General features: G+C 37.4%; 1 protein-coding gene across 1 annotated transcript in view; it reads right to left on the bottom strand.

The window, feature by feature from the left end:
- Positions 1–16,691, bottom strand: part of COL5A2 (collagen type V alpha 2 chain) — a gene marked incomplete at both ends in the record, with an annotated part of 53,332 nt that overhangs the window by 14,412 nt on the left and 22,229 nt on the right. Inside the window, 21 exons of the mRNA XM_082001576.1 lie at positions 943–996; positions 1,115–1,168; positions 2,953–3,006; positions 3,131–3,238; positions 4,119–4,217; positions 4,668–4,712; positions 5,043–5,096; positions 5,636–5,689; positions 6,193–6,246; positions 6,345–6,398; positions 6,514–6,612; positions 7,071–7,124; positions 7,853–7,951; positions 8,712–8,765; positions 9,427–9,534; positions 10,689–10,742; positions 11,166–11,264; positions 11,371–11,415; positions 11,783–11,881; positions 13,396–13,449; positions 15,842–15,886. Of these exons, the coding sequence (XP_081857702.1) occupies positions 943–996; positions 1,115–1,168; positions 2,953–3,006; positions 3,131–3,238; positions 4,119–4,217; positions 4,668–4,712; positions 5,043–5,096; positions 5,636–5,689; positions 6,193–6,246; positions 6,345–6,398; positions 6,514–6,612; positions 7,071–7,124; positions 7,853–7,951; positions 8,712–8,765; positions 9,427–9,534; positions 10,689–10,742; positions 11,166–11,264; positions 11,371–11,415; positions 11,783–11,881; positions 13,396–13,449; positions 15,842–15,886 (1,440 nt within the window). The remainder of the gene's footprint in view (positions 1–942; positions 997–1,114; positions 1,169–2,952; positions 3,007–3,130; positions 3,239–4,118; positions 4,218–4,667; positions 4,713–5,042; positions 5,097–5,635; positions 5,690–6,192; positions 6,247–6,344; positions 6,399–6,513; positions 6,613–7,070; positions 7,125–7,852; positions 7,952–8,711; positions 8,766–9,426; positions 9,535–10,688; positions 10,743–11,165; positions 11,265–11,370; positions 11,416–11,782; positions 11,882–13,395; positions 13,450–15,841; positions 15,887–16,691) is intronic.

Below are 16,691 nucleotides of genomic sequence, written 5' to 3'. Positions count from 1 at the left end.
AAAATGCGATTATACTTTTGCTCTATTAATCAGAATCAAATGATCTTTTAATCACAAAATAAATGATGTTAACTATGATGTTAAGATCTGCCATGTATTCAAGACTATATGTAAACTTTCAGAATTTACAGATGTGAGTGCAAGCACTAAAACTACAACAGGAGAAATTCTGCTCACAATGACTTCCAATGATAGCAGGATTAGCCAAAGTGCACACGCTTTATGCAACCTACCGTTCCAATCAGATAGACTGGGAAAAAAAAGAATATTTCAAAGATGTGCTCTTCTACACGGTCAGGATGGGCTATGAGCTGCTTCAGCTGAGCTTTCCACACAATGTTTGTTTGGAAAAGGAGAAGCTGAAGGCTGCCAATCTCCAGCATGCCCCAGAGGGGTGGAAGCTATTCCAATTTACACTGGAAATAAGGCTGTTCTCATTTATGACAGAGACGTAATCAATTCCAAGCAGCATGAAGGACCTAGAAGGGCTGAGCCTCTAACTCCCTACTCAGAGTCAAACCTTAAAATCCTTAAAAGCACAAACAGACCAAAGATGACAAGAGTTGGTGTAATTAGATGAAAACTAAGCCATACTTCTGTGTTTGGTCCATCTAAATACTTGTATGTGTATAATAGTATCTGGTAAGGGCATACTTCTAAAAATATTTAAATAATTAAAAGTGGTGGCATTCTTTCAGGAGTGAGGTAAATTAGGGTAACTCTATGTAAAGACTTCCCTAAAACAAGCATAGGACAGAGGAACAAAATCTGCCAATAGTTTTACAAGTGCACAGCATCAAGACAGAACTACAGATTCTGGCTACAAAGAAAGGGGAAGAAAAAAGAGGAAAATATATCAGCAAATGAGACAAAACCTGGAGTTTGGATCAGTGTTAGATATTGTTAACTTATGCCAGGCAAAAACTAAATATGTTTACTCACAGGGTTTCCACGGGAGCCAGGAGGACCAACTAGACCTCGAGGACCTGGTTCACCCTTAAAATAAAATTAAAGGTTATTTCCCAAGTAACTTATTAGACAAGTAGCAACAGTGCTAATAAAGTATGATAATATTAAGAAACTTCAATAGGGAATGGCATAAAAATCTATTTACCTTTTCACCAGTGGGACCTGCTGGACCCATGGGGCCTATTGGACCAGGGAGACCCTTTTGAACAAATCAAGATAAAAGGAAGTTAAAAAAGTGATGCTTCAAAACCGTTATCTTAAAAATTCTCATATGTTACTATTTCCATATGCTTTTTCATTTCTTTAAATTATTCCCCTTTATCTCTGAAATCTTGTTGGGTCTTTTAAAATTTACTTGCATTTTCTCTCCCAGTGACCAAAATCCTACATCTCAAAAGCCCGGCTTTCATTCATTCCCTCTTTCTTCACTAACTTCATCTTCTACTTTATGCAGTGTTTATGAATAAGGCCAATGATAAAAAATAAAGCCCTAGCTTTATTTTGCTCTCTCAGATGGAAATTCTGTCCTTTTATCCCCACTTGGAGAGAAGCTCTCTGTTTTATGCTAGTATTTCATTGCTTAAATCAATTTTAATGTGCCCATCATTACTTTTGAAGATTAATTTAATATCTTGAAAACTCCTCAGAAGTGTCTTTTTCCTCTTCATCGGGCAGTTAGGCAAATAGGTTCCAATCTCTCCATCCAAACCCACCAACTGCACATAATGATCCTGAAGCACTATTCATATTACCTTCTTGAATATTTAGCTATTCCAATTACAACTGTCTTTCACTAAAAGCAGAGTACCACGAACTTGCACCAAGTTTACCTCGAACAATATTCCCCCTCCCCAAAAATCTGCACTGTAAGTAACTTAGTTCAAACTGAAGAGAAATACAAAAAAGACAGTGTTAACAAAGGATACTGCATCACCATCAATGCTCTAGTGATCAGTAGCAGGTATCTGCAGACACGTAACTTTAGAAAAGGGATGTACATTTAGTTCACCATTACTTTAACTGTTCATTAGTCACTGTAAGCTGTGTTGCCTTACAATGGCTAAGAACTGTTCTGTATCTTTGGATACTGTCTGACTTAGAATGAAATTCCAGCTCACAGTTGCTAATTGTGAGTTAGTGCTTCTGTATGCTAGGTTTTGTCCAAAAAACTTCTCCTCTTTAACTAGAAGTTTAGTTCAGTCAGAACCCTCATCTTTCCCACATATCTCAGATTTCCAAAGGCCTAGCTGTTAGTACTCCAACTGGCTTGCAAAACCCAAGGATCTCAGATAGATGCACTTTGTGTAAAAAACTAACTGCAGCAGCTTACGGGAAGAAAATACAGTCAGTGCATATACAGCAAACCCAGTACATTAGGATTATTGCACGGTTGGTCTATGTAGAAGCATGCATGCAACCTGTCTTGAACATACTGGATTTACTGCATGTGAGCAGACCAGCCGTGTTATTCATGCACAGCAGGTTCAAAGCTTTCCAGAAGTGTCAGTGACTTACTGTCCATACGAGGATCAGAACACAGCAATTTTTGCCTCAGGACAGACCACAGACAACTCAATCCAAACAATAAAGAGGCATCTGTCTTACTCCAAGAGTCAGAACTGGTGGGTTTGCTTTTTGGCTATTGATCTCTGCCTGTCCCTTTTTTCATATTTTTACTATAGTCAGCTTAGCTGAATCCCAAATGAACACACCACTTCTGGGAATCCTTTCCACTGACATCTTAACTCCCATTATTGATTATACGTAACACAGGCTTGGAACACAGACATCCCATTACATTGTGTACAGCAGTCTTGAAAAACTTGAAGATAAAATTTGAAGGGTAGGGGGAATGAGAATGACTGTCAATCCATGATATCACCAAGCTGAGCAGTGTTTAACTCTATGAGCTGAATACCTCTAGCACAATAAACAATCTGGTGTGTGGAGAGTAGGTCTAAAAAGAGAGATAGGTTTACTTACTCTTGCCCCATCGTTGCCAGCTGTACCTTCAGCACCTTTCTCACCTATGCCACCCTACGGAAAATAGCCAGAAACTCTCAGTTATGACACTGAAAGCCGAGTAGTTCATACCCTGAAACAATTACAGTATTAAGAGACAGGTGATTCTACTCAGCACAACAGAAATAACTAGACTTACTCTATCGCCCTTGGGGCCCGGGGTTCCAGCAATCCCTCTTTCTCCAGGCATACCTTGAAGACCCGGTGGGCCTGGATCACCAGGCGTCCCACTAGGGCCTGGGCTTCCCTGAAAGAAATATGAACAAGTTGTTGTCTATTCATCTGAGAAGTATCTTTGTCTCTAGGCTGCAGAAAACACTGTGCCTGTGTTGAAGTCTCTGGGGTACAGTTTTAAGTAATAATTTTCTCTTAAATTTGGACTTTATTCATGTCCAAATACTTTTCTTTTCCCATTGTGTTACTCAGGAAGTTCAGCTGTAATACTGTAGTCCTTCCAAATACATTAGCATTTACTCAATGCATACTGGGGATGAGAACAGGCAAAAAAAAGAAGCTTGAGCATCTTTCTAACTTGCTCTTGAAACCACACGGATCTATTACACAAACTAGCTACGGGCAGAAGTTGGCAGGGGCAGAGGTGCTTTGTTTATGCTTTGCTTCTCACAGCTCAGGTCCATTACAGGTTATGTAAGGCACTAGAGGCACTCCCTACCTGGGGTGACCTTCCTGGGCCCAATTATATCAATTGCAGGTGAAAGAAATGCATGCAGTTTTCGGTATTTTCTTTTAAACACTCAACCCTGCCAAGTCTCTTCATGTAAATTGAAGTGGTTCTTAAAATGGACCCATTGCCAGGGGTTTTCTGCAGTTCAGAAATGGCTTTGCCCTGTTCTACTGAGAAACACAAACATAATTTTAAACTTCAGATGTATATAAATTAATACAAAATGTGATTTCTCAACACTTTAGTATCTTGCAAGTTATTAATATTGTTGTACTGGAATAACTTGTATGTCCCCCTAGAACCCTTCTATAAACAAGATACCTTTCATGAAAGGATATCCCTTTTTTAATAAAAAAAACCTCTCTCATGTTCGTGCAAATGAGCAGAATTATACATTACATCACAGAAGAATTATACACTACATCACATCCATTCAGCTTACCTTTGGACCATCAGGACCATGACCTCCAGCCATACCCTTTTCACCCTGGAGTCCTGATGCACCTGGTTCTCCCCTTTCCCCTGGATTGCCACGTTCTCCCTACAAAATGGAAAATTATTACATATTTTGAAGTCAGGGTACAGCTCTGGTAGACAAAATCCTACCTCAACCATAAGTGCAGCACTGCTATTTGAACAAAAAGCCTGTGGACAAATTCTAGGAGAACTGATCAAATAAAAAACCAGCTTTATGCTTTTGTTGTTAAAGGTAGGGGAAATAGCGTGTCACGCGGCAAACTAAAAGCTCTCATTTCACAGCCGTAAACCAAATCATTTCGCAGCTAGTACTCAACACTACTTCACGAGCTATGAAACCAATAAAGGTGGTAGATTTTACAGAAAACATCCTAAAACGTATCCATGTTTACAACCATTTTAAGGGGAAAAAAAAATCAAATATTCACTTTAGGTGTTAAAGTCTGTATTATATATAAACTTTCAACCTCAGAGAACTGTTATGAATGTCTAAACTGTGAAACAAAATACTTACCCTAGGGCCCAATGGACCAACAGCTCCAGGATCTCCAGGAACACCCTAAGCAGAACAGAACTCACCATTAGAATGAAAGCATTATTCATAGCCTTACAGTTATGGAAATTAGAGATAAACATTTTCATTTACAAAGTACTGTGAATGTAGATGGCTATTTCTGAACATTATCTGTCATGACAAGAGCAGATAGTCCAACTCAGTTCAAGAAGATGGTGTGATTCTAGCAATTATTTTATCCAAAAGCAGTTCTTAGACAGCTTGCAGACTACATCAGTACGTATTTTGAAACAGAGTGGGAAATTAAATTACCAAGAGAAGAAAAGGTAAAACTACTTTATGAAGTGAATTCTTGTTAAATTACACAAGAATTACCTGATCACCTGGCTTTCCTCCCTCACCTGGAGGACCTGGTGGCCCAGGCAAGCCCTGTAAAAAAGTCCAGATTTAATTAAAACACCAGGAATATGAACGTAGTATTATATTCGGTACAAGAGTATGCCCTCAGAGATCCCCAAGTGAAATAGTTACATGAATATTTCACCAAAGTGTTTTACCCCGCTCTAAACAAGACAGAAGCCCTTCTTTAACATTTGTAGGACATACGCATATCAGCCCTAAAAATAAAGTTCTCTATAAACAGAGATTGACTTGACTTAATTAATACTTCATTATCAAAACAATTCTTTTGCTCCATATTTGGAACATCTTTGGAAAATCTCCAAATTAAAACTGAAAACCAACAACGGTTTTCTCAAGGGATACAGAGATGGTATTTAAGCCTTTGCCAGGTCCGTTCAGTGCACAGCTGATGCGAAAGCTAAGTATCATTAATTATTCTGAGCATCACTGCCTCAGTTCTGAAGTTGTGCTTTGTTAAACACCATTTGATTGATTTTCTCCAATTTAAGATATGGCTATTTATTTTTTGCTTAACAAAAAAAAAAAAAAAAAAAGAATGCACATACCTGAAACCCTGTAGGACCTGGAGGGCCTTGTTCTCCTCTTTCTCCTGCCAGACCCTACACAAAAGTAAGTAGTAAGTATACAGTAGAAGAATACAGGCAGGCCTCACAATTTTTCTTCTCTCTGAATATGTGTATTTTCAATGTATTTGTTTATTGTACATTTTTACTTACCCCAAGCCTAGATATACCATATAAAAGATGTAATAAGATGTGTCTTATTTCTTTAAGATCCCCCTCCCCAAAATTCTGTGCTGATAGGAAAATGCTCAGTTCCATGGAAACCAAGGAAGCTAGCAAAATGAAGTACAAGAAAATTTTTCTCCTTGCGCTATTTTTTGTAACAGTCAGTAAAAGGAATTAGACTAGTGATATATATATTTTTCAATACAAAGCTTCCCATTTTTCTAGGAAATTTTTTTCATTAAATATTCTTGATACTTTTTGTTTGGAATCAACAACTGGCATGAAGATAAATAAAAACAGAAGCGGAAAGAGTAATGAATGAATGAATGGAGCGATGGATGGGCAGGCAGGCAGAGTGATAAAAGTTGACTTACTGGTGGGCCAACAGGACCAGAAGGACCAACTTCACCATCTTTACCAGGGGCTCCCTACATTAAAATGACATGGGAAGAAGTCTTGTATAGTGAACATATGTAACAGAAAAGCATCATTTTCTGTAATCACTGCAAATAACAGTCACACTCACTCTCTGTCCTGGAACACCTGCATTGCCTGCCTCTCCAGGTTTTCCAGGATCACCCTAATTTGCAGAAATAAAAATTACTATTTTTAGATACTGCTTCCATCCATTAAAATATATGCAGATATTTAAAGTTAGAGAGATCTTGGGTACCACGATCAGGTGCCATACTCACACTACTACCCTTTGGCCCAGGAAGGCCCATGCTGCCTGGCTGACCTCTGATTCCTATTGAACCTGCTGGACCTGGGCGTCCATCTTCTCCAGGAGCCCCCTACAGAAAAAAAGCATTTTCCACATTAAGTTGGAAAATGTTTGTATATATGAAAAACATAACATTAACCTGGTTTGGTGCTACTGTTATCAGTCAAAATGTCTTTAAAGCAGACACAGCTTTAGCCATACTGCTGGATTTAACCAAATACTACGCAATTATCATCATTGAGCCATTATGTACAAATACTTTATTGTTTCCTTAAAGAGACACTTAGAAAAGATATTTAGTTCAAAATTGTTTGAAAGTATTGCAGCAGCTGCTAAACAACAGACACTGCTACACAGACAAAACTGAAGTTATCTGGACTAATTTTGGAGTCGGGAATCTAAAATGAACACTTAGAAGATGAGTCTTCGGAAATAAAGAAAATTCAAGTTAATACAAGTAATTTCAGTGAGTTGGGACCTTTGAATTACTGTTTCCTTACTGAAAGGACTAATTTTTGTGTTGCTTACCAAGGGACCAAGTTTTCCTTCAGGGCCTTGAACACCTGGATTTCCTGTCAAACCCTAAAAGCAGGAATAATATTGCTGTTAAGTTGGGCATACAATTCTATAACAATAGAGAAATGTAAATAAATCCAAAAGATATGCTCGTGTTTGTACCATGGTACAAACACTAAGACGTTCTTTACACAAGAATATATTCTCTGTATCAAAGGTCTTCATCCTTGTCTTCACTTTACAGCTTCATACCCCGCTGTCTTTGATCTTCCCTTGTCCTATTCTTCCTTTTCTTGCTTTTACACCTCTTGAGTTTCTCACAGGCTCATCTTCATTTCTGACAACATTACCCAGGAATCTATATCACATCTTACACTTGTTGTTCCCTTTCTCTCCTTCTGTGATATTCCAAATTCCCCCCAAAGATTTTTCCTGAAAAAAATATCTAGATGACATGCACCACTCAACTATGTAAGTTAGCAATCACCAACTTAAAGTGAAGGCCAGACCTTCATTATGTTCTCTGTGGCAATTATGTGCTTTATGAGCACACTTCCTTCACGTGCATTAGCCGGTCTCAATCAGGGCTTTTCTTCTTTTTCAAAGGCAAATGGAACCTGTGCTTCCCAACATCGCCAAGACGACAGACAGGTATTTTGGCCTTTACCCTTTAAGTAGCTCCACTGAAACAAGTCTGTCCTTGTATAACAGCTTCTTAATTCTGAAAAGTTCATTGCTGCCTTTTGAAAATGAAAAATGTCATGGTTTATAGTGTACCGCTATTATTTCCTTACCCTTGCACCTGGGAGGCCAGGTTCACCAGGACGCCCAGGATCTCCCTGACCTCCTTTAGGACCAGAAGAACCTGCTGGACCACGCTCCCCTTGGGCACCCTAGAAAGAAACCAATGGGCTACTAGTTAACAGGTAGCAACAGTAAGAGGACAGTGACAGTAAGAGAAGGTTAAATAAAACCTGTATCTTGTATTAAGGACCTGTTTTTGCAAACAGAGTTCCAAATCATTAATACTTTTATTATTATTACTTTTTCCCCAAAAATTATTACTTAAAACTTGTCTCTTCCATAAAGGAAATTTATATAAGGATTTTAGAATCTCTGTATTTTTACCAAGAAGCTAGGGATTTACAGAAACACTAGACAAATACATATGTGAGCCACTTCCCTGGAAGTGTAACAGCACTTAGGAAAGCTAAATAAGACCACCTGTTCAAGGGACAAGTCTAGAAAAACTATACCACACACAAAGAAAAGGCAATTCTTCAAATAGTTACCTACTACAGAGTAATACATAAAGCAATATACTAGCAGAAACAGGTCAGCATCTCTTATTCCAGCACGACAGAGCATTCACATTCGAGCACGACAGAGCATTAGGTCAGGGACAAGCAAGGAAAGCTGAGTATCACACGAATAGAAAGTGACTTTTCCCCAAAAAAGTTTTAGTCTCAAAACATTCTGACCCCTTTTTGGCATTTGTCAATTCCTTTTGACCCTACTTCCAATGATTTTGAGAATCTGCCCATTTGCCAAGAAGCATACGTTTATAATGGAACGCCTTCTTTCTGTATATCTGTATGTATGCAAATTTCTAAAATTACCCAAATAAAAGACAGACACTTTAATTTCATTTACCTTTGGTCCAGGTAAGCCATCAGAACCTGGAAAACCACGATTACCAGGAGCACCCTACGAAAAGCCATAAATATAAGATTATCATCTTAATTTTTACATAACTTATTGTAAATAAAGTATTAGATTTATGGTTTGGTGGTTCAGCTTATTTCCTTACAATTTTATTGCTTCAATACTTTAAACTTGGGGGTTTTTTAACCGCTTGGAGTGGTAAAAATATCAATGTTTCATTCACGCATGCTGAACAGCTCCTATGTGAACAGCCTCATTGAAAACAAGATAGCCATTTGTACAGGGGTTAAGCAAAAAATCTGCTAATTAGCTCATCATATCGCCATTGTTTCTGCTACCATACTATCCTGTGCACTGAAACCAGAAATGAAAATATCCAGGGTAAAAATAATGCACAGTATGACAGATTTCTTTTCCCCCAAAATAACAATTAGAAGGAAGAACTATTCAGGATGCAAAAAACATCATGCCATATCCTGATCCTCAGGGTATCATTTTCAAAAAGAATATATCACAGAAGACAGCATCCGGAAATCACTAATCTGATCTAGAACCAAGTTATAGACACCAATTAACTACTGTTAGGAAAATAAGGTTTGACTACACCCACAATGAAGCTGTAAGAAAATTCATGGTTAGGTCAAGAGGTTTTTCAGCTTAGTAGTGCATTTCTCAAGACATACTATTCCTTTGGATTGCTTACCCTCTCTCCAACAGGACCTGGTGGACCTACTGACCCTGGATCACCTCGAGGTCCTCTTTTCCCTTCTTCACCTACAGGGCCAATGGGACCCTGGGGACCTTGTGGGCCCTAGTGAAAGTAAAATGATTTTTTTAAAAAATCATTGTTAAGCTCATCACTTCTCAGGTATATTGAAACAGACTGTCTTCTAAACATCATAAACATTTTTCCAAATAAAGGAGAAAAAAATATAGTTAGGTTTTGAATCAGTTAAAAAAATGCAGCTTTTCAGCATCAGTTTTTCTCTTTTACAATGTTTATAAGCTAGTATTTCAGTAAGAAGTGCACTATGAATAAACTGTAATTCTGCAGTTCGGCTGTACAGTGCTTCTTATAATGACCTGTTTGCTCAGATAACAACAATTGTATTCAGTATTATCAACATCATCATTATTTAGTATTATTCAACAATTTGTATTTAGTATTATCAATTGGACAAGATGCAAAGGATTAAAAATTCAGTGAGACTCTTGCAGAAATTTTCAAAAAAAGGAGAAGACAGTCAGTGGTAAGGAAACCATTACTTCATCTGTACAGTTTTGTCAGTTATTATGTGAACATTTAACTAGTGAGAAAGAAAAACTAAAGAGTGGTTGAGAAGTCAAACTGACTCCAACTCTGCAGAATCACTTTTCTTCCAAAATTCACAAGTTACAGCATGGAATTAGCCATGTTCTCAAATAACCTTTCACACACACTAGCTGTGGGCTAAACAGCTATTCATATCATCAGGTATAAATATTTATATTAATGTATAAAATATAATTAATATATCCATAACTACATACATATAAAATGTATTAAATCTAAGTTTAGAATATAAAGGAGTGGGGGTTTTTTTATGATTAGCACACAAACTGTGCTTTTAAATGTCCAGACGCACATCGATCTGTTTCTCATGAGATGAAGAAATTAGAATAAACTCATTCTGTGTGCACAGAAACCTCACTACATGCATTAATTGGTTTCTTTGTCCTTGAGTCCTGTAAGGTCTATACTGGGTAGGTGATTTATAACACCAAAGGCCCTTCTTCCCCGTTCATTCTTAATACCGTCTAGCCAGGTTCACTGTGGTTTGTTTTCCACAATAATTATGCAAAACACAAAAGTAATCTCATGATTACAAGCATTAGAAGTGTCTTGAAAAGTGTAAGGATCTATTCAAAAAACTCATACAAGCCTTTGTGATTCCTTTTCATGTTACAAAGCATATGCAGACTTACAGGTTCACCTTTGGGTCCTGCTTCTCCCTTGAAACCTGGGACACCAGGGTCTCCCTGAAAACAAAACATGAGGTTAAAACTCTGCATAAATCATTCAACCATTTTGGATTACGCTATGAACCAGAAGAACATTACCTAGTTTAGTAACTAGTTGTAGTTAATAGAATGCTTATAACTGTTTGTCTTTCCCCTAGTGTGCTTGTTTATTATCTCATAATCAAGACAAAAATTTAAACGAGAATTTCAGGAGATAATTGTTACTGTTTGTCCACGTTCATATAGACACTCTTCTTTCTTAGACCTCTAAGAAAGCAAAAACAGTACTGTGGACACACAGAAGATTCATAAGATCCAAGTCTCAGCATAGTCACTGACTAATTTATTTAAAGGAACCTCACTGCAAATCACTGTTTTCGTTTCATAGCATGACACATTTGCTAGACACCATAATTTCCACAGAGACAAAGACATCATTACCGGCTGGCCCCGAATACCAGGTGGGCCAGTACTGCCTTGTGGTCCTGGGGAACCGGGTGGACCTGATAAGCCAGGGGGTCCTCCAGTGCCTGGAGATCCCTATAAATAGAAATAACAGCAAGCACAGTAAAGAAAAGCAATAAAAATAAGGAAAGAAAATAAATCCACTTAGACAATTTTTTCAACAGGTGGTATGATCACTTACAGTTGGGCCCTTAGCACCTGGGGAACCATCTGTTCCTTCGGTACCCTAAAAATAATGTACCAGTCATTAAAATTAATTTTAGGGAGGAGGGTATCAATAACAAAAGCAGATGACAGTTATTTTATCCACTTCACAAGACCAGACAATAAAGACTATTAAATAAGCACAGTAACATAAGATCTACTTGTGCAAATGCTCATACGAGTAAAAAAGTGTGCAAATTAATGTGACTTTTGATCTTTAAGGTCCTATGTTTAAGCTTAAGCTTTAAAGTACTTGTAGAATTGTGACTGTATCAGGCTGTGTAACTTCCATTTTTCAAGGTTTAATTAAATAATGAAAACTTCTTTTCAACAAGGCAACAAAGAGGCAACATGCACAAGCTGAGCACCGAGGAACTCAATGTACTTACAGGAAGACCTTGCGATCCAGCTGGGCCCTGTGGACCTGTTTCACCTCTTTGTCCTTGAGGACCTTCAGGACCACGAGGACCCGTTGGACCTGCTTCGCCCTAAGATTTCACATGAGACAACAACTGGAGATTATTTTACTCTAAAAAGTAGCACTTCAAAGTAACTAAGGAGGAATACTGAGTTTATAAGAGAAAAACAATTCAAGTTTTAAAATAGTTTATTATCCTTAAAAATATATTTTTGCTTGTCTAATTCTACTTCTATGTGAATGTAGACTTTAAAAGTACAAACAGAATTTTTCCTCAATGTATGTAAGGACAAGGAAACTTCCTACAGAGAAGCAGCACTATATCCAGTATCCCAAATCAGATCAAGTATTTTAGATACACATCTGTCTAAAATTGCAGTATTTATCTGTAATTTGACAACTTTTTTTTAGCTTCATTAACAGCTAAGGCTTAAGATTTAGAAATGGGGGGGGGTGTTGCACAGTACAGATTAATTCACTGTTTCAGCACTATATTAAATATAAAATCCCTGTAAGATTGGATCTCCTTGAATTTTATATTTATATAGGAAATTGGCCTTTTGGAACTGACAGCTGTTAATATGACGTCTTCATTGTGTAGTCTGCTTAGCTTTTATGAGTTCAAAGCAGCTATTCCAATTTTACATCACCTGGTGATCAAACTTGAAGGTAGATCCTCCTTTTCAAAAGCTTTCATTGATTCATCATGTGGCAGCTTTTCCAAACATTTATTTAGGTATTAAGTAGTGCTTAGCTGTACCAAAACATTTTATGACATGCACTAAAAGGTCTATCATTTAATTGTATAAATTATGTTAATACTCTTATTAAGACTCGTTTCCAAAAAGCTGTTTTGTGAATGGTGCCAGCTTTACAACAACACAAAACATCTGCTGAACTTGGCTACCTGACAGTTTCTTCTTGTGTAATTTTTTCCTATCATGTTTTAGGATTGTAAAGGAACAAAGAGGAGCAACTGTGTGGAGGGCAAATATAAGAAGTATAAGGAAGCTATATGGACTGGTTTTTCTATCTTCTTTGCAGACATATGCTCAAGGCTGGGGGGGGGCGGGGGGGGCGGAAAGAGCACTTTCTTGAAAAACAAGAGAGGAAAGTCCTACAAAGACAGCGCTGCAGCCAGTGGAAGTTTTCCATTTCAGCCCAATCACACAGAGCCACAAAAAGTGGTAATCATCATTTGCTCTATTGCGATGAACTGCAAAAGTGTACTGTTTCCACACTGTCTTGGACTAGTCCTCGCAACTTAGCATGTAATAATACATCTTATTATTCTTTGAATATACTAGACAAGATTCCTGAGGCATAGCATGACAGTCATCTTATAATGCACCCTTAGCTCAAGCAAAAATAAAAGCAAAGAAAGTATCCTAACTGTGGTGAATTGCAATTGCTTCATTGTCTTCTGATGTCTATCTTTTGTCTCAAGGTCTCTGACTAAGACTGATTTCACAGCAACTCTTAGGGACCTGTATACATGTCAGTCTGAACTCTGTGTAGTCTAGTACGCGTTTTAATTCTGTGTTGTTAGACATACTAAAAAGATATTTTTATTTTGTTTTTTACCTTTACACCAGGAGCACCTGGAAAACCTGGAGAACCAGTTATGCCCAGTGGGCCCTATAAAAGACAGACACACGAAGCTCTAGTTCTGCAGTTTAGATCACACGGATTAGTATCTAATCACTCAGAAAATATGGTTCTGGCATTAAATTTATTTTTTAGCCATAAAACATTTGTTCATAACAAAATCAAAATACCTATAAATATTGTTTTTCGAAGTGATACACACGCATTTTATGGAATTGTGGTGTGGTATTTATTTCAATAATGTATTTGCTGACTTAGCAAATTTACAGCTCGATTCAGCTATTTATGCACAAATTGCAATGTACACAGTTGACTATTATAGCAATTGTTTTTCAATTTTTTTTAAACAACAAATTATATCTTCTTTTCATATCTATACTACTGTAGTATAGTAATGAAAAGGTATTTGTTAAATGATAATTTCTCTTACAGAAGGTAGCAAAGGACAGTTTCAAGTCTTTTAAACTTAAAATAGTAACCTAGAAAAAGAGAAATACAAGCCACAATACACTGAAACAATTGGGTTGATGGACAAGATTTTTGAGGTAAGCAACTTAACAAGTAAAAATATAATCAAAGGCTACGCAACTACATGCCCTGCTTTCTATTCTTCTGCCCCAAATTCACAAATTCATTTGCAAGCTTCAACACACAGGTTTCGTATCATATTTTCAAGGCTCTATAGACAAAGACATACAGCAGAGACAGTTTACTGCTTGGATCTTTGTTCATAGATAGGCAGGTATTTCTGGAAAAGGAAGTTGAGGAAAGGCTGGATTGTATCACATCATGATACGCAATGCTGTGCAGAGGTACATTTTCAGCTCCCAAAACCAGTATAGCTCTTCCCAAATAGCATTATAACTTGAGATAGTCAATGCTGTATCTAAGGACTGACAGCTTGAGCAGACTAGTACTCATGTGGCTATGCTATTTCCAGTTCTAGAGCCAAATTCTTGGTACATTGCGCTGCAGAGTGTAGGCACACCTCATGTGGCTGTGAGGTCATGAACTTTGGGCAGGGATACAAAGACCTGGGGCTGCATTACATGGTACAGTGTCCAAACTCACTAGAAAGCAATCTTCAAGTGTATACACTCAAATATACCTGTATGGTACGATGTAACCCTTGTTTTGCTAAACAGAAAGACTTCCAATTAAGGGCTTTAGATTAAATTTGTAAATTGTTTCCATTCTCATAATGCCTCTTGCGCTGAACAAGACATTCAACAGAAGACCTTTCTACTGTATTATAAACTCTCTGGATGGCGTCACGCAGTGGTTATAAATGTTCACTACAACACCGTTCCCAGATGATTCCTCTTTATCTTTTCCTGATTTTCTCTCTTTTTGTACAATATGACGCATACTGTGAAAAAATGTTCTATGTAAGAAAGCTCTGCTGACAAACTTAATAAGAACAATCTGTCCCACTGAGTATTACAGACAACATTTCTGCCATGACCTTGCACTGAATTTCTACAGAACTGATGTAACAGCTCACTAAGTAGGTTTCTGAAAATCTGTGTCCCAGTTTATCGGATCACGAATACACGCCTGCCAAATCTCTCTCCTGTTGCAGGAAGAATTCCAGAATTACGGTGTACCACTGCACTGACCCAAATAACAGTGCATTTCATTAACACTTCCTCCAATGAGAAACATACGCATTAAGTACCAGTATCTCCCTTGTGACACTATATGGGATTTTTACCAAAAATGTTAGCCAACCCATTATCATGTCCAGTGTAGCGGAGCTCATATATTATGCCAAATAAAAGTTTCAAGCTCCATGTAGAGTTTCATAGCTTGGGACACAGCTTTTTTTAAACGTTATAATTTGTTATCAAAGTTACTCTTCTTTCATGATACACTAAAAAGTTGCGTTTTGCAGCTTTTACACACTTACACTTATTTTTTGAGCTTCTACTACAGTTAATTATTTCTTAATGAACTTTGTAATAAAACAGTCTGTTCATTAAGATGACACAGCTAAATGAATGTTTCTTAAGACTTTCTTCTTGCAGAGAATGGGTGCAAGTTCATTTGTCAACTTTGTATGTGAAAGAAGACAATATGCAATTATAAACTGTTTTATATCACCGTGCATATCTTTAACACACTTATCTCCCTACAATATGGACCCCACTTCATAAAAGCAGCAAAGCATCACCCCCCTCCAGGGAAGATGCTATAGCCTACTCCTCTGCAAATTAAAACCTTTAGATGAAGCAAACTACCAAGTATGATTTCTCAGAGGACAGCATTAAAGCTATGGTGAGTAGAACTAGGAATGACTTTCAGATCATTCCAAGTGCACTTGCTGTTACCGGCAATCACCAACAATTTTTTGTACTTTTGGCAGTGTCGAAAAGCAAGTGGCAAACATAAGGTGAAAAAATCATGTGATTAAGAAACTTACCATTGGTCCTGGCTTCCCAGGCATACCATGCTGGCCACGTCCACCCTAGATATAAAAATGGACAAAAGGGAATATTTGTAAGAACTCTAACTAGTTTTTTTTCATTGTTTACTGTTAGCATTTGTGATGACAGCCATACATACTAAAGCGATCAAAGAAATGCTGGATTGCAGAGCCCTCCAAACACTGGCATGGAAAACTTCTGGAAGAAATTATGCTTCCCTTCCAGTAAAAATAGATTCCTCTGTTTTCAGAGAGGCCAGTATTTTGACAGTGTAATTGTAAGGAGCACATAACATAACTGGAGCACATAAAAGTCATGGGGAGAAATGCCAGAAAAAACACTTGACACTGGACATAAAGGAACAGAAAGAAATTTCTACTCAAATATGGTCTCATGTCAAGGCTAATCCCTCTTTTTGCTGAAAAGCAAAATAATTTTTAAGATAAATGATAAGACTTAATTTAAATTGTCTAAATTTTCGTTTTAAATTTTATTCAAGACAAATTCGATACATATTACTTCTAATTCAGTAATTTTTGGTGAAAATAGCCTCATGAGAAATTTCACAGAAACAAAGAAGAAATTTTTGCATCACAGAAGAAAGTATTGTGAGAGTGTTTGGCCTCATGGGCAGCTCTGGTATCAGAAATTACCATACAGCTAACGTTCTCCTTTTATAACTGTTTTTGACTTTTGAAATTTACAGTAAAGGTCTTACCCCACAAAGCTCTGCTCAAGCCCTAACTTTCTTAAGGTACAGCAGAACTTAACATGGAACTGACCAGCAGTCACATGAATAAACATTTTCAGGCTCAGACATCTAAATTAGGTAAAGTAAGGGAAGAA

This window comes from Phaethon aethereus (assembly GCF_964289735.1).
Source record: "Phaethon aethereus genome assembly, chromosome: 6".
NCBI classification, from domain to species: domain Eukaryota; kingdom Metazoa; phylum Chordata; class Aves; order Phaethontiformes; family Phaethontidae; genus Phaethon; species Phaethon aethereus.
The sequence above is the reverse complement of the archived record's forward strand: the minus strand, read 5'-3'. Positions and strand labels throughout refer to the sequence as shown.